The sequence below is a fragment of the Choloepus didactylus genome, chromosome 21 (assembly GCF_015220235.1).
Source record: "Choloepus didactylus isolate mChoDid1 chromosome 21, mChoDid1.pri, whole genome shotgun sequence".
In the NCBI taxonomy this organism is placed as follows: Eukaryota; Metazoa; Chordata; class Mammalia; order Pilosa; family Megalonychidae; genus Choloepus; species Choloepus didactylus.
This window is the reverse complement of record NC_051327.1, coordinates 11,844,784-11,867,513: the sequence shown is the minus strand read 5'-3', so window position 1 is coordinate 11,867,513 and position 22,730 is coordinate 11,844,784. Positions and strand designations below refer to the sequence as shown.

General features: G+C 40.9%; 1 protein-coding gene across 5 annotated transcripts in view; it reads right to left on the bottom strand.

Moving 5' to 3' along the window:
* Positions 1-22,730, bottom strand: part of CALN1 (calneuron 1) — a 494,531-nt gene that overhangs the window by 232,815 nt on the left and 238,986 nt on the right. For all 5 annotated transcript variants that reach the window (XM_037814338.1, XM_037814340.1, XM_037814339.1 and 2 more), the window contains exon 4: positions 15,422-15,534. In XM_037814338.1, coding sequence (XP_037670266.1) covers positions 15,422-15,534 — 113 coding nt within the window. The remainder of the gene's footprint in view (positions 1-15,421; positions 15,535-22,730) is intronic.

The following is a 22,730-nucleotide window of genomic DNA, read 5'->3' as shown; positions in this document are numbered from 1 at the left end:
AGCTAAAGCAGTGCTGAGAGGGAAGTTTACAGAAATAAATTCTTACATCAGAAATGACCAAAGGTCTCAAACCAACAAGCTGGGCTTTTATCTTCAAGAAATTAGAAAAAGAATTGCAAAATAAACGAAAGCAAGCATAATGAAGAAAATAATAAAGGTAAGAGAATATAGAAAACAACAAAGAAAATCAATGAAACAAAAAGAAGGTTCTTTGAAAAAATGATTAAAACTGATAAACCTCTAGCAAGAGTGACAAAATTAAAAAGAGAGAAGACACAAATCACCAAAATCAGGAATGAAGTAGGGGATATCACCATTGATATGCAACCATTAAAAAGATAGTAAGTAATGTCATTAACAACTTTATACTCATAGATTCAACAATTTAGAAGAAATGGACCAATTCTACAAAAACCACAAACTACCAAAACTCAACCAAGATAAAACAATCTGAATAGCCTTACGACAATTAAAGAAATTGCATTTGTAATTTAAAAGCTCCTGAAAAAGAAATCTTCAGGTCAGATTGTTTCACTGAAGAATTCTACCAAATACTGAAGTAAGAATTAGCACTCATTTTACAATCTCCTCCATAAAACAGAAGAGGAGGGAACACTGCTCAACTCATTTATGAGCGCTGATACCAAAACCAGACAAAGAGAGTTCAAAAATAAAAGAAACTACAGACCTATAGACCAATATCTCTCATGATATTAGGTGCAAAAATCCTCACAAAATACTTTCAAACTGAATCCAATAAAGCAAAAAAAGTATTATACATATTAACCAAGTCAGATTTATTTCAGGCATGTAAGACTGGTTCAACATTCAAAAAGCAATCAATGTAATCCACCACTTCAACAAACTGAAGAAGAAAAACCATCTCATCACATCAATTGACACAGAAACAACATTTCATATTCATGATAAAACTTTCAGCAGGTGAAGAATAGAGGGGGAATTAAATGAACTTGGTAAAGAGCATATAGAAAAATCCTCAGTTAACATTATACGTAATGTGAAAGACTGTTTTCCCTTCTAAGACTGAGAGCAAGGTAAGGATGTCTACTCTTATCACTGCTGTTCAACATAGTACTGGACATTCTAGTCAGCTGTTTAAGGTAAGGAAAGGAAATAAAAACCATAGAAATTGGAAAGGAAGAAATAAATTTCTCTCTGTTTGCAGGTGACATAAGTTTTAGGCAGAAAATCCCACGAAGTTTACAGGAAAAAAACTTCCTACAATTAATAAGTGAGATCACTGAGGTTGTGGGGTACATAATCAACACACAAAAATAAATCACCTTTCTACAATGAAAATATGGAAACCAAAATTTAAAGCATATATCATTTACATTTGCTCCCAAATTGGTCTATAGATTTAATACAGTTCTTATCAAATCCAAGAAAGGTTATTGTAAACATGGACAAGCTTATTCTAAAATTTATATGGAAGGTCACAGGCCCTAGAAGAGCTAAAACACTGTTGACAGGGGAGAACAGACGGGGAGGAATCACTCTAGCAAATATTAAGGCTTACTAAATAGTTACAGTAATGAAGACAGTGGGGTACTGGTAGGGGGATAGACATATATATCAATGGACTAGAACACAGATATCAGAAATAAACACACATAAATATGCTCAACTGATTTTTGACAAAATAGCAAAAGCAATTCAACAGAGTGGAGAGTCATTTCGAAAAATGGCAATGGAGCAAGTGTATATCCATAACAAAACAACAAAACTAACCTCAACCTCGCACCTTATACAAAAATTAACTCCAAATGGATCATGCATTTAATTGTAAAACATAAAACTTATACATTTTAGAAAAAAACAGAGGAGAGAACCTTAGGGTTTGAGGGCTAGGCAGAGAGTTCTTAGACTTGACACCAAAAAACATGAGCCATAATGAGAAAAGTTGATATACTGGACCTCATTGAAATTGAAAACTTTTGCTTTGCAAAAGCCCATATGAATAGGATGAAAAGACAAGCTACAGACCAGGAAAATATATTTGCAAGCCACATCTCTGAAAAAGGATTATTATCTGGAATATATAAAGCATTCTCAAAGGTCAGCACTGAAAGAAAACAAAAATAACAATCCAATTAGAAAATGGGCAAAAGACATGATGGTACTCTTCACAGAAAGCATATGCAGATGGCAAATATCAATATCATTAGCCATTCACACAAATGCAAATTTAAACCACAATGAGAAATCGCTACACAACTATCACAAGGGATAAAATAAAAAATAGTGAAAACACCAAACATTGGTGAGGATATAGAGAAACTGGAACACTCATGCATTGCTGGTAGGAACTTAAAATGGTTTGGTCACTCTGGAAAAAAACTTGACAGTTTCTTATAAAACTAAACATGTTATTTCTATATGATACAGAAATTGTACTCAAAGACATTTATCCCAGACAATTAAAAACTTACGCCCTCCTGGAAACCTTTACACAAATGTCCATATCTTTATGCAAAATAGCTCCAAACTTGAAACTACTTAAGATGTCCTTCAATGGGTTACTGGTTAAATAAATATGGTACATCCATAGCATGACAGAATTCTTTCCCAGTATCAATTTGCCCTTTCTTCGTAGCACTAAAACCCCCAAATTAAAAAAAAACAAAAAAAAAAATCTGGCAACATGGTCATCCAGAATAAAGACTACATTTCCCAACTCCCTTTGCTGTGCGGCTGGGTATAGCCATGTGACCACCTTCTGGCCAATCATGTGACCACCTTCCGGCCAAAGGAACATTCCTAGAAGTCATGTGTGCAATTTCTTGAAGGACTTGCATTCCCTTTTCCCATCTCCCTTTCTGATGCTGGAAGGCCGATGTGGAGGTTAACCACACAGATTAGGGCAACACCCAGGACTTACGAGCAATGAGCTAAACACAGTCTCAGGCTCACACTGCTGTATCTTCACCCCAATACATGTCCTAAGAGGTCCTACAAGAGCTGTTCTCTACTGGTATCTTCAACCTCATCTCCTATCACACTTACCCTTCCCTTGCCCACCAAGATGATCCTCCTTAGGGCCTTAGAACTTGCAGCTCCCCCGTCTGGTGAGCACTTCCCTGGATTTTGCCCAGATATGTCTTTCTCATTATTTAGGGGTCAGTTCAAATGTCACCTCCTCAGGGAAGCTTTGAAGACCCTCTATATTACTCTCTGGTTTTATGTATTTCATAGCACTTAATATTATCTAAAATTATCTTACTATTTGTTTATTTAATGTCTATTTCTCCCTATCCCCTACACTAGAATATAAATTCCATGAGAGCAAGAAACTTGTTCACTGCTAAATCCATACTACCATGCAAGAAGCTTTCAACACATATTTGTTGAATGAATGAATAAATCAAAGACAATATCAAATGCACACATGCACACACACATGCACACACGCACACAAGAGAAAATGAAGGAAACAGAATGGAAAAAGGCTTTCAATAACACCATCAGTCTATGACAGATTGAGTAGATACAAAATAAACAAGAATATTCAAGATTTTAATGTAATTATTAGTGGGAACAGGGCATAAATAAATAGCTCTATTTCCTACACTGTGAAAACAGTCTTTAGTCAATCACTGTGTTACATTTGCAGAAATCGAGCACATAAGGATGCAGTAGATGGAGACATAAATAGTATAAGCTACATTCTATGACTATGATGCAATAAAATGAGAAAATAATAAAAAGTATTTAAACAAAGTGTTCATTAGTACTCTCCCAAAAAAACTACTGAATAAAGAAAGATATTAAAAAGTCAATTATAGATTATATAGTAAATGATAACACTAGATGTCAGAATTTCTTGGATGGCAATAAAGCTATCTTAAGAGGAAAATTCATATCTGAATACTTTCATTAATAAAAAAACTAAATGAAATAATCATTTAACACAAGAAGTTAATAAATCATAACAATAAGAACAGAATACTGAAGGAAGTGAAGATAAAAGCTGAAAATACCAGAATATACAACCGAAAAAAGAATTGTTAATTAAATAGAAGAGTAGATTCTCTTCGAAGATTAATAAGACAATTCTCTGTCACATAAGACTAATTCAAAAAAGAGAACAAAAACTAGAATTAAGAGAGGCTATTAGAATGGTAAGAGAATGCTTGCAAAGAAAATTTTAAACAATACTATAGACAACTATATGCTAATAAATTAATTTTGAGGAATTAGTTATTGCCTGATGATAATACAAACTTTCAAAATAGACTGAAGAACAGTTAAACATTATTACCAAAGAATTACCTCAAAAAATTAAAAAGAAAACAAAGCAGCACCCCCAGATCAAGGCTGGTTTGAAAGCTAGCCTGCTCAAATTTAAAATATAAGCAAATTCCATATCGTATACGACATATTGTAGATCATAGAAAACAACAGTTAACAAATAAGTTTCATCATTCTACAATAACTATGTTTCAAAACCTAACAAATTTTTAACTACAGACCACTTTATGAATAAAGATGAAAAAATATAAATTAATGCTAAATCAAATTTAAAAAGTTATTTTAAAAATGACCTACCATGGGGAAAATGCAGAGTTGGACATCCTCACCTGGACTGATGCTGATGTTGTCACAGACATTGAGGACTGGCGGTTTGATGTGCCGAGCCCTCTACCATGGGACTTGCCCTTATGAAGCTCGTCACTGCAAGGGAGGGGCTAGACTTGCCTCTTTGTTGCTCAGATGTGGCCTCTCTCTCTAGCCAAGCCACCTCGGCAGGTAAACTCATTGCCCTCCCCCCTAGGTGGGACCTGACTCCCCGGGGTGTAAATCTCCCTAGCAATGCAGGATAGGACTCCAGGGATGAATCTGGACCTGACGTCATGGGATTGAGAATATCTTCTTGACCAAAAGGGGGATATGAAATGAAACGAAATAAAGCTTCAGTGGCTCAGAGATTTCAAATGGAGTTGAGAGGTCACTCTGGTGGACATTCTTATGCACTATATAGATAACACCTCTTAGGTTTTAATGCATTGGAATAGCTAGAAGTAAATACCTGAAACTATCAAACTCCAACCCAGTAGTCCGGATTCTTGAAGACGACTGTATAACAGTGTAGCTTACAAGGGGTGACTGTGATTGTGAAAACCTTGTGGATTGCACTCCCTTTACCTAGTGTATGGATGAATGAGTAGAAAAATGGGGATGAAAACTGAATGAAAAATAGGGTGGGATGAGGGGGATGATTTGGGTGTCCTTTTTTCCTTTTATTTTTTATTCTCATTCTGATTCTTTCTGGTGTAAGGAAAATGTTCAAAAATAGATTGGGGTACTCTGAGATGTTGATCCCTTAATGTATAACCTGATTGGTCTCTGGAACACTGGGTATCTTTGTTACACCTGAAACTCAGAGATAGAGCTCAGCAGATATGAATATCAGTAATAGCACATAAAGCAACTGTTTAAAAAAAAAAGCTGAAATAGAGCCTAGACTTCCATTAGAGATATGAGTAAAGCAGATCTGGTTAAGACTAGAGCAAATGGGGCCAAAGGGTAAAGGTTGAAACGTACTGTATGTTCAAACTTCAACTTCCATGTGAGACCAAGGAAGAGATGTTTATTTGGTGTAGGATCTACATTTTCTGAACAGTATAACTTCTATAGTCAGTGTGTTCAAACACTACAATTACATGAAACTTTGAATAGGACGTGAGCTATGGTAGGTCTGTTTAGATTAGAATGAAAGAGCAACATATCCTAAAGTAATTTGGGTGGAGAATAAAAATATATATTTGGGGCCCCCCTGAAGAGCTGGGGGAGAATGCAGAGGTGTTGGACTTCCTCGCCTGGATTGTTGCTGATGTTCTCACAAACATTAGGGACTGATGGTTTGATGTGCTGAGCCCTCTATCATGGGACTTGCCCTTATGAAGCTCGTTACTGCAAGGGAGGGGCTAGACTTGCCTCTTTGTTGCTCAGATGTGGCCCTCTCTCTCTCTCTAACTAAGCCACCTTGGCAAGTGATCTCACTGCCCTCCCCCCTATGTGGGACCCGACTCCCAGGGGTGTAAATCTCCCTGGAAATGCAGGATAGGACTCCCGGGGATGAATCTAGACCCAGCATCGTGGGATTCAGAACATCTTCTTGACCAAAAGGGGGATGCGAGATGAAACGAAGTGAAGCTTCAGTGGCTGAGAGATTTCAAATAGAGTCAAGAGGTCACTCTGGTGAACATTCTTATGCATTATATAGATAACACTTTTTAGGGTTTAATATATTGGAATAGCTAGAAGTAAATACCTGAAACTACCAAACTCCAACCCAGTAGCCTTGACTCTTGAAGACGATTGTATAACAATGTAGATTACAAGGGTTGACAGTGTGATCGTGAAAACCCTGTGGATCGCACTCCTTTTATCCAGTGTATAGATGGATGAGTAGAAAAATGGGGACAAAACCTAAATGAAAAATAGGGTGGGATGGGGGGCTTGTTTGGGTGTTCCTTTTTTATTTTTATTTTTTATTCTAATTCTGATTCTTTCTGGTGTAAGGAAAATGTTCAAAAATAGATTGGGGTGATGAATGCACAACTATAAGATGGTACTGTAAACAGTTGATTGTACACCATGGATGACTGTATGATATGTGGATATATCTCAATAAAACTAAATTAAAAAAATAGATTGGGGTGATGAATGCATGACTATATGCTGGTACTGTGAACAGGTGATTTTATACTATGGATGATTTTATGGTATGTGACTATATTTCAATAACACTGAATTTAATTTAAAAAAAAATGACCTACCATGACAAGTAATATTTATCTTAGGAATGTAAAAATTGTTTAATATTAGGACATTTATAATCCTATATCACATCAATAAATCAAAACAAGAATAATCATATGATCCCATTATTAGAGACTCAAAGGGCATTTGATAAAAGCTACCATGCATTCACGATTGAGAAAAAATGAACACTATTGGTAAATGAGGAATAGATACTTATTTTCTAATATCAAATCTTCTCCTTATAGCTTATTATTAATAAGGAGGTTTCGATCAATCCAAATGGAACTAAGATATATACTGCTGGAAAGGAGAAAGTAAAGTCATTGCTATATGTAGACAAAACTCATTGAAGAGCTAAGAAAATCTACAGAAAATTCCGTGACTGCTAATGAGTCAGTTGGGTGGCTGCATAAAAGTCAACAGTCCAACACTGCTTTCCACTCTATTGCTAGGAAGCAGTTAGGCAAATGCAACAGAAACATTAAAATCCTAATCATGACAGCAAAAACCAAAAAACATAAACAGTGATACCTCAACAAGAAATGAAGGGGGGCTGCAGTCCCATGCCCGGCTGAGGGAGGGGCTGGCTGCCCAGATGTGAGGGTGCAGTGTCAATTCCCCGACCCCTGGCTGTCCCTGAGCCTTGCAGACTCAGTCTTGGGGCATCAAAGACCCCGCAGCTGTGATTCGAAGGTGTCTGTGGGACACTGTCCTTGGACCACAGGAGACCCACATCCCCTCTTCAGAAGCCTGCATTTGGTGGCTTCTCTTTCAGGGTTTTAGGTATTTGTCTTGTCCGGATCAGCTTTCATGCCTGCCTTTCTGTTTTCCTGCAACCTCTGAACATCAATGCAAAAACCTACCCTTATGGTGGGAAGGTGATAGCATTGCAACATTCTAAATGTGATTAATCTCTCTAATGGAACGTTAGGGAGGGGTTGGAATGGGAAGATTTAGGCTGTATATATGTTTCCACAATTGGAAAAAAAAAAAAAAAAAGACAGTCTAAATAGATGACAATTGAATGCCAAGGATTATCCTGGATGGGATCTGAGGATGGAGGAGAGGAGGCTCAAAGGGAAACAGATGGGACATAAGACAAAAAAAACAAAGGAAGTATAGAATGTAAGCTTTGTATCAATGTTGAATTTCTTGAACTTCTTAGCTGCACTTAATGGGGTTGCATAAAAGAATGTTCTTGTTCATGGGAATTGTATATGTGAATTATAGTGTTTGTTCAAGGATGTGTGCAGCTTGCTCTCGTATGTTCAAAAGACAGAGCAATAGATGATGGATGATAGGGAGGGAGGGAAAGAAAGAAAGAAATGGTGGTGTGACAGGATGTTAAAGTTGGTGGATCGTGGTATCAGGGGAGGGGGATCGGGGTATGCTGGAGTTCTGTGTATGGGGTTTGTATTGTTTTTGCAACTGTTCCTGTAAGTTTGAATTTATTTCAAAATAAAATTAAAACAAAAAACAAAAAACAAAACAAACCTACCCGTGATGGAAGCCTCCTCTTTACTTAGAAAACTTTCAGTGGAAGTTCGTGCTTTCCAGAGAGTCTACAGGGTGCACATTACACCCCGGTGTTAGACGCTAAGGATAACCAGACTGAATAAAAGAAAACAACCTCAATGGAAACTTGGAAAAACTCCAACTGGACATAAGAATTAAGCCAGGACCTTCCTGATCATGTGACTTGTGACTTTCCTTGGAGCTGAGGGCACCTGTCAGCGCATCCCAGTCACAGCCTCAAGAACCAGGCATGGATTTATTTAGAAGGGATTTTTAAAATTAAAATAAATTAAAAATTTTAAAAATTAAAATAAAATAAATTCGGACATTCTCCTCAAGTGTGTTTTCAGCATAGCAGTTGGATGTAAGCTGGCTGATGGGGAGCAGTGTCCCCTGCATGGAGAGGAAGCTGTTGGCTCAGTCTGGCCTCGGGCCTCCTGCAGCAATGGGTGGGTGCCCCCCACCACCACTCCCCCCACCCCCCCTCCCCCCATCTCAGGTGACTTCATTTCCTCCTGGCCCTGCCGGTTGCAATTAATTTTCATTTTACGCTTTTTCACTCTATTGACTTTGTGCTTTATTTATCACAACAATGAGTGATAAGAACACGTGTAAGAAACTCCAATCTCTCTTTTTTTCCATTGAAACCCAGTGTTTTATAAAGTGAGTCTGTTAATTGGAGATTACATTAACTTTATTGAATAATAGCAGAATAGACCATACATCCTCATTGGAGATATTTCAGAAAATAAAAACAAAATGTAAAGAAAAAATTACTACTCATCTTTACTCCAATCTACAATAACAAATATAAATGGACATAAAATACACAGAATAGCAACGTAATCATACTGTAAATTCAATGTGTATTTGCCCCTGGTGAGGTGAAAATATCATTTTAATGACAGTACAATATTCCATTTCTGTAACTGTATTTCTCTGCATCTTTGACTACTTTCTTATGATAGACTCCTAATTAGAATTATTTTGAATTACAGGGTTTAAACACTTAAAAAATGACTAATAAGCATTGCAAAATATTTTTCAGAAAAGTTGCACAATTAACATTTCTACCAGTAGTATATGAGCTTTCCCATTTTATCTCACTCTTGATGGCTCTGAGTATATTATATTTTATTATTTTCCAACCTGATAGGAGAAAAGTGATGTCTAATTACTATTTTAATTTACATTTCTTGGATAACTGACGAGGTTGAAGTGTTTTAAAATATTTATTGAAAGTATTAATAGTCTACCATTCCTAATCTCATTTTGCTGTTGTCATTCTTAAGAGTTTCACGTATTGCTTTAAGATATGCTCTTCACATATGCTTTAGGGTATCAATTGCCATTTTTACCAATTTGTTAGTTTTGTAAATCTTCCTTTAATTTAATAGTTCTAAATTTTTGTATGAAACTATCTTTTTATTTATGATTCTTCCAGTGTTTCAATGTGTAGAAAGTCTTTTTATATTTAGAAATTAGTTACATACAGACATGTAACTTTAAACAGTTAAAAACTTAGTGTTATATAAACTACATACCAATTATACTTATGAATACGGATAAATAAAAGAAAAACCCAAATTGCCAGACCTAGATGCCAAGGTCAAAGTCAGACCAGTAAACCCAACTTGATGCCATCCTCCAAAATGTCAGGTTCATTAAGAATCGTGTAGCTCAGTGGTTCTCAGCCTCCAGCAATCATCAGACTCCCCTGGAGGGAGGGCTTGTTGAAACAGACTGCAGGGCCCAGCCCCAGAGTCTCCAATTCAGTAGGTCTGGGGCAGAGCCTGAGAATCTGCATTCTAAGGAGTTCGCAGGTGAGCCTGCTTCTGCTGGTCCTGGGACCACACTTGGAGAACCACTGCTATAACTAACCATATTTCACACTCAGTAAAATCACTTTGGGGATTCGAAAGTGCTCACTATCAAACAGGCCTTGTGATGGGCCTAGATGCTGAAAGCTGTTCAAGGTCCATTAGATTATTAAGAACAGAAGAGCCGCCGCTCTTAATTCCAAAACTCGGATAGAGTGGCACGTTGACAAAACATGGGGGGAAGGAGACAATCTTGTTGGTGTCAGATATGATGTGAGGATAGGTTCTGCCTAGTGGGATGCAAGTTATCCTTGAAATTAAAAAAGTGAAAGTCCTGGTGTCATCTAGCTCTTTGCCTCTTTCTGAGACTCCACGTAACAGAGGCAGCCACCCACAAGGCCCCTCACGTTTGCCATGAATGAATGATTTCTTGTTTCATTTCCTTTCCCTGCAAGTCTGCTCAATAGTCAACCCTAGGGGACAGACCCCAGGGGACAGGTAATCTTTAGTTTTACAGATCAAAGAAACTGTCGATCTTCAATAGATATACATTTTCTTTCCTTCAAAATTTTTTTTCTAATTATAAAAATAGCACATGCCCATTGTCAAGAGTTTGAAAAATACAGAAAGGTATGATCACCCATCATCCTAAGACACATAAAATCACTGTCAACATTTTGATGTATTTCCTTTTAGTCCTTTTATGCATGACAGAATTTGTATCATGCTGTACTGGTAGCTTTGTTTGGTGTTTTTGTTTTTTTTTTTTTGTTTGTTTTTTTCACATGTCATGAAAAAAGTGCCCCTGGCTGCCCATGAGTCAAACTGTTTAAGCCAAACTCCTTACCCAGCTCAGCCATGGCCCTGGAGCCAGCACATAAAATGTCCCAGTTCCTTTTAGATCATCAGAAGCCTGGGCCATGGGCTGGAGAGGAATGGTCTTAGGATCAGAGTGTGGGACAGAGATCACGAGTCCCAGGCCAAAGGAGAAATTGAAAGACAGGCAAGACAGGGGATCGGAGCAGGAATTTGGAACAGAGGGACAGATGTCAAACCTGGAAAGATTCCTGGGGAGCAGTTGCAGGTATTTCACTACAGCTGCTGCATGTTCTCCCACCAGTTGGAGGGGACGGGAAAGGACAGCTATTAGGGTGCTGTTATGGATTAAGTTGCGTCTCCCAAAAAGGTATGCTCAAATCCTAAACCCCAGTTTTGTGAATATGATCCATTTGGAAATAGGATCTTTGGAGATTTTATCAATTGAGATGAGGTTAAACTAGATTACGGTGTCCTTATCAGAAGGGGAGAATTGGGAACAGACAGACTGACAGAGAAGACAGTCATGTGATGGAGGCAGATATTGGAGGCCCCTGTGGATTGCCAGCAAGCCACCGCCAGACACCTACCAGATTAAGCATGGCCCTGCCAATAACTTGATTTGGACTTTTAGCCTCCAGAACCATGAGACAGTAAAGCCCTATTGCTTTAAGCCAGGCAGTTTGTGGTACTTTGTTACAGCAGCCCTAGGAAACTAAGGCAGGTGCTGAGCAGGTCCGTGGTTGGAGAATCAGGGAGGGAGGAAGCAAGTTAGTGCAAAGGATGGGCCCTGATCTGGACCAAGCACGGGGATGGGTGCTGTGGTGGACTGAACTGTGTGCTCCAGTCAGAGCATGTTCTTGGTCTTGGTCCACACTGTGGTGGGTGTGGACCCATTGCGAATAAGATCTCAAGATGTTACTTCAGTTGAGGTCTGGCTCCACCAAATCAGGTTGGGCTTGAATCTGGATTACTGGAGTTCTTGATAGGCTGGGTGAAGGTCAGACAGAGCGAGAAGCCAAGAGAGGCCACCATATGCATTGCCATGTGATAGAAAAGTCAAGGACCCAGGATCACCAGCATCCAGTCCCAGAATGGGGCAGTCTTTGGGAAGAAAGCATCGCCTTGCTGATGCCTCGATTATGGACTTTTCCTAGCCTCAAAACCGTGAGCCAATAAATTGCCCTTGTTTAAGCCAACCCACCATGGTATTTGTTTCAGCAGATGGGAAACTGAAACAGGTGCATTTTACACTTTTAAGTTAGAATAAACTACAGTGGCTTCGACACTGCAGGCAGCTGTGAGATAAAGTAGCTACTATAATGACCAGCTTTCCTAGGAGCAAGCGAAGGCTTAGCAATGCATTCACGGTCATGCAAAGACCAGGGAGCCCCAGTGAGCTTCTACGTTTCCTGACTTCTAGCCCCAAACTTGTCCCCTCATATCTAGTGCCATCTAATGAACAGATTCCTTTACTTACAAAATAGTAATGTATTTAATTTATTAAAACAAAAACCCTTAATCAGTGATGGCTTGATAAATGAGGCTTAATTGTGAATAAAACAAAACTTTGCACAAAGGTGTCCCATTCTATGGCTCCGATTAGAGTTTTTCAGCACAAGGTTGGCTGCACTATTATACTTGTACCACATGGTTGGACTTAAAGCAGGACACATAAACTGCTCGGCTTTCCTAGGTGAGCGTGGAACTCATTTCTCTCTCTCCTCAGAGAGAAAAGAGTCTAACAGAAGTCTTGGCTGGACCTTGGGATCAACAGAGTTGTTTAATCTCCCATCAACCTTGTGATGACCTTTGCCATCATTTGCTGTCTGCAAACTCACTGCAGAATGCAGTTTTGCATAATGCTAGAGGTCAAGGAGAAGAACATTTGAAAGGCTGTGGTGGAGAGCTCATGAAAACATTGTGATACAGTAGCAGGGCACTCTTCTCTGCCACTTGGGGGAATATGCTGTATTATAAGACTCTCATTCTTGGATACAAGTGGGCTCATGGTGTGGGGTGTGAATGACTGGGGAATGACAGTGATGTTGAGGATCACTCTTCTCAGGAACTGCAATCAACCTGAAGCACTGAGCAATACAGCATCCTTCTATCCTGAATCCCAGCCTCTTCTGGCTCCTTCCTTCCCTCCCTCCTCACCACCATTAACTCACACCAAGTCCTTAGGCTGACTTCAAACACAATTTCACCTCTCCTCTCCCAGAATATCACCACAGTAACAGCAAACACCGAGAACCCTGATGAATGAAGGGTAAGAACACAACAGAAATTTCACAGGTTATAATTTACTACACAACTGAGGCTCTGAACTGGCTGCCAAGAAATCTGTGAGCCTCATGCCCAGAGGGCTGAGCACGCTGGGAGAACAGCAGTGTGTCTGGGGCCATCCTCCTTGGGAAGGAAGTTGCATTAGTAGCCCATTGCATTCTACCTTCACAGATACCAACTTCCTGCAAAGAACCGGATCTCATTACTTTTGGGACTAGCACCGAATGAAAAATAGCTGTCATTGCAGAATCCCATTTGATTCGATTTTAGTCTTGGCAGAGTGGGCTGGGATGCCAGTATGGAGAGAGCACTGGAAAACAGATTTAAATACTAAGATGAGCCTAGTATCCGGGAAGGTCACTTCTTGGTAACACAGAAAAAAGTTATGGCCACAGGTTTCCTCTAAGGTAGGCAAACACCAAAGCCTGGGGGAAATGAAAGGCTGTGTGGTAGCCAGTCTCCAAGACGGCCCACCACGATCCCTGCCTTCTGGTGTGCCTTGGCAGTGTGGAGTTCAGGGGGAAGCGGGGAAGGAGGAGACCCCTGTCTCACTCTCCCCAGCCTCTGGATGTCCTCCAAGACTATGTCCCAGTCTCTTTGCTCATCTTCATTTATGCAATTTCCCTCAATGAGCTCATCCTTGCCTATGATTTCATTCATGGGCTCCAGTGAATCCAAATCTGGATTTCCAGGCTTGGCATCTCTCCCATAGTCCAGCCCTGATTTATGCTATGTTCTCACTTTCCCCCTTTTCTTGGGTATTTGACCCCTACCTTATATTCAATATATTCAATTTAGAATTCAACTCCACAAAGATTGCTCTGTTTTTCCATGATCGAGAACTTTGGAGTCAGCTTCAACTCTTCTGTTTCTCAGGCTCTAAATTGAATCTCCAGTGGGTTCTGAGATCTCCCGTTTACCTGGTACAATTGCTAGGGCCAATAATTTTCCTGTGCTCATTGCCTCTACCCCTTTTCAAACGTTCATCCAGACAACCCTTTCTTGCTCACTTAATCCCACCCATATTTCAAAATCCAAGGCAGGTGCACCCTTTTCCTGAAGTCTTGGCTGTCCCCTCAAGACCATATTCTTTCTCTCGTCTTGAATTCCTATTTATTCTATTCAAGAAATACTTATTGAGGGGATTACAACAACAACAAAGTCTCATATTTCAAGAAGATGATGGTCCAGTGACCATCATACGGAGTAATCATTTCTTTGTTTGCTCCCTTTTAATTGGGTTTCCCCAGTGAAATTCTTAAATAACCAGGAATTGTGTCTTAAACGTCTTTTGATAAACCGGCAGTGACTGATAGACCACAGGACACATAATAAGTTCTGACTAAATATTTTTTGGTTATATGCCAGATGGCTTCCTGAATAAGACCAGAGGTACATGTCAACTGCAATCCTTATCTAGGTTAGAGAAACATTCTTAGTGACGGAGAAAAACACATCAAGAAATCAGGGAAACCCCACTGTGTTTGAATAATGTTTTACATGTAAATTGAATTACAATTCAATTTCACCTAACAACTTATTTGACTCAAAATTTAAAAACAATCATTGAAAACATAATCCCCATATCTCGTAATCAAGAAATAGTGGTTGAGCTGTAAGATTAGAGAACTAATACTAAAAACGATTTAGCAGCATTTTATTAATTCAGATAGATATTTGGAATTTTGTAAGAGATTTTACAAGATCAAATTAGGAACAGAGTTGAGACATGCTGAATATAAATTCTTAGTTAAAAAAACTCATTCTGTCCTATTAAAGGCAAGATTATTGATGAGATCCAAACCGGTGAGGCAACCATGCCCATCCGCTTAACTGGGATTTCCTAAACCTGGGGTCAAAGGCAAAACTGGGCTTAGATAATACTAATGTGCTCCTTTAAAGTGCCCTTTTGTGAATCAGAATTGGAGGAATCTCATTTCTCCAAAATGCAAAAACATTTTTGACATAAGGAAAAAGTGGAGAGATATTTCTTCCTTCCATACCTTAAATGAGTATAGTTTTGATTCCTTGTTCACAGGATCCAGAATAAACCTCAATTTAGACATCCAGTTCAAAGAACATATGTCACCCCAGCCCAGGAGAGATCTTCATATGGTGAACAGAAGCTCAAAATTAAAAGCCGGACCCAGACATACATGTACTGTCAAATTGAATTTTGAAAAAATTCTTACCTGCCAGAATATGCTATCTATCGTGTTTCCCAGAAAACCATCGCGACCTTCTGAAGACACTAGTTTGGGGCCCAGAATTGTCATGAATTCATCAAAATCCACCTGGCCATCCCCTGGAAGGAGAAGATATGCATATGAGTCCAAAAGTAGCTATACTTGACCCACTGTACCCAATGCAATCAATATCCTTCCTTCTTGGCATGATCTCAGTAAAAGAATTGGTGCATTCCCGAAAATTATGCAACTTAACCATGTAGTTCCACAAGAAATTGGCAATTATCAGCATATCAATGCCAAATGTTCCTAACCATTTGCCAGCATTTCTATCTGAATGCCCAGCCAGCACCTCCCATGGCCACACCTCACAGCTGCTCCTCTTACTGGACCTCAAATTGCCCAGGTGTGCGTGATAGATATCTCAGCTTCATCCTTACTTCACCCCTCATCCTTGTCACCTACCCATAAATTTGGCCATCGTCTTATTGATTTTACCTCTTAAACACCTATGGAAACAATAGCTTCTTGCAATTCTCAGTGTCAGTGCCCTTTCCAGTGATTATGGTGGCAAAATGCTTCCATGAATTAATATTACTTAGACCAGTAGAATGGCTTTCTGCCCAGGCTCCCTAACTGCCCTCACACTCCCATCTCCAATCTATCTTCCATGTTGTTCTCAGAGTTTAATTCCCAGAACAGCAAATAGTTTATAACCTTCCATGGCATCTTATCTTTGACAGAAAATAAGGAAAACACCTCAGTATAGCATTCAAGTCCCACTCTCTCTTGCCCCGTGTTGCCCCATACCTCTGCACAGCTCTTTAACAGCTTTCCCCTCTGCCCAGGATGCCTTCCCCTAGTCTACCTGGTGAATTCCAACTCATTCTCTAAGGCCAAGCTGAAATATCATGTTCTTTTCAATTTTTTTCTGACCCTTTCTCCTTTTACTAGGCAGAGTTGGTCAAACCTTCTTCTGTATCTCATACTATTTTTGGTGCATCTGTTACGGAAGGTATCACCCTGTATTTCAGTCACTGATTTATATGTTTATCTCCCACCTATTGTGAGCTCTGCAAGGACAGGAACCCAGTTTGAAACTACTTTGCATATTCAGCATCTAACTCGGGGCTGGTTAGTACTCAGTAAATACTTGTGGAGTGGACAAATGACATCGCTTGCTTGTTTTTTTTTTTTTTTTTTTTTAATTTGTTTGGTCCAGCATTGGTTGGATCTTTCATGCTAGACCTGACCCTTACCAGAAAATGGACTTAAGCAGATGTAGCAGACCAAAGCAAACCTTCAAGGCATTTCCAAAGTCTACACAAATCACCAGTCTTAGAACTGCTTAAGAACTCACCACATCGTAATTATCTTGACCCCAACCAGGAAGATAACCCAGGTATCTCCCACACAAGAGTTTGTCAAATTGCAGGCACATGAATCAATCCATTGCCAGAGTGCAACTAACTTTCAAAGAGCATTCATTGAAAACCTATTTCAAAACATCAAGCAGATGTAGTCATCATGATGTCAATAATTTGGAATAGAGAGCTCAGTAGCAGATCCTCGTATAGATAAACACTGCAGAGAGGATAAGGGAAGCTTCAAGGACAAAGAGATGGAAGATTTGGTCACCAAACAGAGTCGGGCAGTTAGTGGACTATTGAGAGGAAACTGGTTTCTCTTTCACCATTCAACAAGATCAAGGTATGTGAAATTTCACCCTCACTGGTAATCATAAGAATGTTAACTCAAGCAACAACAAATTACCATCTTGTCTTTCAAATTATCAAATTCTTCTTTTAAAAAAATTGTATTCAGTGCTGGCAGAGGTATGGGAAGATAGAATTTCTCATGCATTTCTGGTAGGAATATAAATTGGCAATACTGGTCCTGAATATCAACTGGCAATGTCTATCAAGATGCTCTAAAATGGTGATTCTTTTCCACCTAACAATGTCACATTTTAAGGGAAAAAAAAACCCACAAGGATATTATCTTAAATGTAGGCCAAGATGTTTGCCCAAAGATTATCATCCAATATCTGTAAAAGTGAAAAACTGGAGGCTTGGGGAAGAGGGGAATGGCCCAGTCTTCCTGGCATTCAGCACTTCTGAAGCTGGCTCCACGTGGTTCCAAGTCCCAGGCAGGTAGACTTGTTTCACACATCTGCTAACCCTCCGTCCACCCAAACTACCTCCGCCAGTCAGAGGTGGGGCTATGTGGGCAAAAAAGTCTCAGGCTAGAATATTCTCAACAGCAACAGTATCACCCCTAAGGAGGTGAAGATTGAATCTAAGGAGACAAAAATCTTAGGTATTACAATGATTTGTAGCAACAGATATATACTGTATCTGTAGCATTAAAATTTAATGTGTGTGGGGGGAGTGGGGAGCAGCAACAAGGAAAAATGTCCTAAAATCTCCCAAGGGGTATCTGTTAGGAAAGAAAAAAGTCGAGAAACCCTGGACTAGAAAATGTCCCAAGTACTATGCCACTTCTCCCCTGGGCACTCTGGAAATTGTATATTTGAAAGCAACAGGCCTCATCCCAACTGTTACCTATGCTGAGGTGTACAGTTCATGAAGGCTTAGAGGTTGAAGAACATGGATTGCTTTCCATGAAGACCTCATGGGGCCTTACCTAAAATTCGTCCCCCAGGCTGAGTCACTCAAGCTCCTGGCCATGGTGCAGTGAAGCCTAAAAGGGGGGTGGCCATAGGACCCAGCAAATCATGTGATGTATCAGTGCCAGGAGAACTGAGCTGTCTCTGGACAGCCTACCATCTGGGCCCAGGAAGAGAGAACACCCACCTTTCCAAAACCTGCACCCAGGGGGAAGGGACACTAAGAGTGTGAAATTGGTGCATTTCAAGAGTCCGCATGGAACTCTGGTCAAAGTCATCAAAGCACCAGGGAAGGTTCACAGATGGCGCACTTGGCTGAGAACCCAAACTTGAAAGCCGACAGGCAGTAACGATGCTTCTGAAATATATCCTGGCCTCAGTGAACAGAGCAGCTCATTTACTATTCAAAATCCTTGGCAGGGATGGGGGAGCATTGGGGCAGGGATGCTCGGGTTTCTGTGGATAGCATGTGAATCAACAACATCGTGCCTCCTGTTTTTGGAAAAGGTCTACCTCATGGGAGAATTTGTTTCTGGTTACTTAGGAAAGGAAATTTGGGACCCTAGAGTTTTTCTATTGGTCAAACTATTAGTTTCACTCTTTTTTTTTTTAAACTATCCTTGAGCAAGGGAAGATTCTTCAAGGCCCAAGTTGGAGAAATAACCAGGCTGGGGCTCCAAGATCTCTCTCTTTCTCTCGCAGAGAGAAACTCTGGTTTCTGGTTTCTCAACTCTGGTTCTTGAGTATGTGTGCACATAGCACATTTTCTGCAGACCCTCAGTAAATGAAGCCTCCTCCTTCTGATACACAGCTCCACACCAAATCTATACGCAGCATAAAAGTTCCATTCAGATTTAAACTAAGGAAAAGGCCTCTTCAATGGATCCCAGTTTAACAGACAAAAGGGGCTGGGAAAACCCACAAGTTATCAACACTGTTTGCAGAATTCCAGCCTCCATGTCCCCAGTCCCACTATCTACCCCTGGGGAAGCTGAGACAAACAGAACATGCAAGAGAGCATTTTACACCAAGCCCCTTGTGCTGGTTTGGATGTATTACGTTCCCCAAAATGCCATTATCTTTAATGCAGTCTTGCATCGGCAGACATATTAGTGTTGATTACATTGTAATTCTTTGAGTGTTTCCATGGAGATGCGACCCACCCAGCTGTAGGTGATAATTTCCATGGAGGTGTGGCCCACCCATTCAGCGTGGGCCTTGATTAGTTTACTAGAGCACTATATAAGCTCAGACAGAAGGAGGGAGCTTGCTATAGTCAAGAGGGACACTTCGAAGAACGCAGAGCAGCTGAGAAGCAGAGCTGCAGATGAGAGACACTTTGAAGATGGCTGTTGAAAGCAGACTTCTGCTTCGGAGAAGCTAAGAGAGGACAAATGCCCCAAGAGCAACTAAGAGTGACATTTTTGAGGAACTGCAGCCTAGAGAGGAATGTCCTGGGAGAAAGTCATTTTGAAACCAGAACTCTGGAGCAGATGCCAGCCACATGCCTTCCCAGCTAGCAGAGGTTTTTCGGATGCCATTGGCCATCCTCCAGTGAAGGTACCTGACTGTTGATGTTACCTTGGGCACTTTATGGCCTTCAGACTGTAACTTTGTAACCAAATAAACCCGTTTTATAAAAGCCAATCCATTTCTGGTATTTTGCTTAACAGCAGCATTAGAAAACTAGGACAGTCCTCATGCTTAAAGCATTCCCAGGCTGAGATGGGGTCTGGCAGGTCTGATGATAATAATAATATCTAACATTTATTGAGCACTTTCAGTGTGGCGGCCAGGGCTAAAAGCTATTTCCATATGCTAATTCATTCATGTCTTCCAACAGCCTGTCCTGCAGATGAGAAAACTGAAGCACAGAAAGATTAAGTCTCTTGCAAAAGCTTACCCAGGAGCCCAGCCAGAATTCAAACCCCAGCAGTCTGCCTGTGTTTTTACTGCCCCTCAAGAGGCTGCACCCTCCTTCCTGGCTCCGGCTGGGGTCAGTAATGGGCTCTGTCTGGAACACTCTTTCCGCTCATCCCATCCATCATACCATGGTAGGGAAGTGCTATTCCTGAATTTTTAAGGCTGCTTGGTACACACAGAGAGGCAAACTGAAATATAATTTTCTCTTGGTGGTATAGCTGTTAGGTCTCAGGTCAGCCATTAGAGACTTTTCCTAATCTTTAAAAGAGTGATAATAAGTAATGGGATGTACTTATTTGACATTTGCTATGTGCCAGGCATTGAGCTCAGGGCTTTACATGTGTTATCTTGTTTAATTCAACCCCTATGTGTAAGTGCCCACCCACCACATTTTACAGATGAGGAAACTGAGGCAAGATGAGGTTAAAAGTAGCTTGTATATGGCAGAGCAGGGACTCAGACCATGTGGTCTGACCCCACACAGCCCCGCCTCCCCTCGGCACCAGTGAACCCAGCAGTAAGTCCTGGCAAGTGCTCATATCTTTTTTCAAAATTTGAGAGTTATGGTGTGTTTCCCTATCTGGGCCTTTTAGGAGGGAATCTAGTGGGAAGTTGGGAAGACAAATTTCAGGAGCTTTACTACAAACCACCCTTGCCTGAAAGCCAGGAAGCCCTCCCCAGATCAGCTCCATGCTCACGGACTTGGGCAGTCAATTCCCAGTGGATTCCAGTCCTCAATGCCGGACCCTCAGGAGTATGAAACCACTCCCACTGTGTCGGTTGAGGAGTATTATGTCCCCCAAAATACCATGTTCTTTGAAGCAGTCTTGTGGGGCTGACATATTAGTATTGATTAGGCTGGAATCTTGGATGGGGTTGTTTCCATGGAGATGTGACCCACCCGACTGTGGCTAATACCTTTGATTAGATTGTATGGAGGTGTGGTCCCGTCCATTCAGGGTGGGTCTTGATTTAACCACTGGAGTCCTATAAAAGAGCTCACAAACAGAAGGACCTCAGAGCCGCTGAGAGGGACATTTTGGAGACGGCCATTGAAAGCAGACCTTTGCTAGCCCAGAGTTTGCTCCAGAGAAGCAAAGAGACATTAAGCCCAGAAAACTCTGAGCCCCAGGATATACCAAGACAAGGATCCTCAGGTGCCTAGAGAGGAACATCCTGGAAGAAAGAACCAAGAATGCACAGGAGCTGAGAGAGGAGCTGGAACACTACATGGGATCAGCAGACGCCAGCCACATGTCTTCCCAGCAAACAGAGGTTTCCTGGATGCCATCAACCTTCCTTCAGTGATGGTACCCTATTGTCAACACAATACCTCAGACTCTTTATGGCCTTAAGACTGTAACTGTGTAACCAAATAAACCCCCTTTATAAAAGCCAATCCATTTCTGGTATGTTGCATAATGGCAGCATTAGCAAACCAGAACACCCACCAAAATGGATGGAGGTCTGATAACCCAGGCCTGTCCAGTCTGTAGGGTGACATCAAACTACTCTTACAGCTCCACACATCCCCAGTGCAGAGGTGGGCATCTTCCTAGACCCAGCGGGCTTTGCAGAACAGACCTGCCACCTTTCACGGAATGCATCCAGATTCTAAATGCAAACATTTTATTTGGCTAAAATTTTTGTTATGAATCTTGAATGAGCAAATAACCACAGAGTGAAAGAATGAAATTACTTCCTACCAGGCCTGATTCTCCCTTCTCGAGCTCCCGGATATCATGATCCACTTAGCAAGACGCACTGGAAGCTAACCTGTCAAGGGCTGCTTCTTGTTGCTTCCCACTGCTCTGTTAGTCAAAGTAATGAACTTGAACTAGGGCAGGAAGCTGCGGGAGGCCGCGACTGCACAACATCCATTAAGACCAACCAGCTAAATTCGCACAAAGAGGTAAAATAATAATAGAATGCACTGCCAGATTAAATGGAAGCTAAGAAAAATATGCAGAGTAAAAGAATGGAAATCTAAAGGGTATCGAGGAGACAATTTAGGAGGAAGGAAAATAATGTCTGCCTGAGAGTTTATTCAAATCAATTAATGAAACCCCAAAAGTATACCCCAAAAGGACCAGATGAGTGGGCCAAGACTGAGGGGCAATAAAGAGATGAGTAAGACACAGGCCTAGGCCCCAGGAGCTGGAAATCCAATACCCCAAGCAGAATTCAGTGAGGGCTGCAATGGACCCCAGAGCCCAATGCTACAGCAGGACAAAGGTGGGGGTGCTGGCATGCAACTGGGTCATTCTCAAAGGTGCTGCAGTGAGCCTTGATGGAGGGAGGGATCCCATCAACTGGAAAACGGAGGTCCAGGGGAGCAGTCTGAGCGATGGTGACATCGTGGGGAAGGATGCAGGATGCTCGGGAGCAACGGCTGCCCTCCCTCCCTTCATTCTGGAATAAGGACTGGACAGGCCCAGAAAGACAGGTTGTCCTTGATGCAGAACCAGAGCAAAGTATCCAAGCCTGGAAGTGAGAGCATCGGGGCTTCCCTCACCAGGGATCGATCTGGCAACAGTGTGCAGGCTGTGTTGGAGGGGGCAGTGCTGGCACTTATGTAGGTGAGAAAATAGGAAAGAAGGAGGTGAGTGGAGAAGACGGGATCACGGGGAAGGATGTCTCAAAGGGAACTGGCAACTTGGCAACCAACTGGATGTGAAGAAAGAGGGAAGAGGTGACCACTGGGACTCTGAGGTTTCAGGTTTTGGATATGGAAAGGGTCATGGAGCTAGTTAGGAACAATGG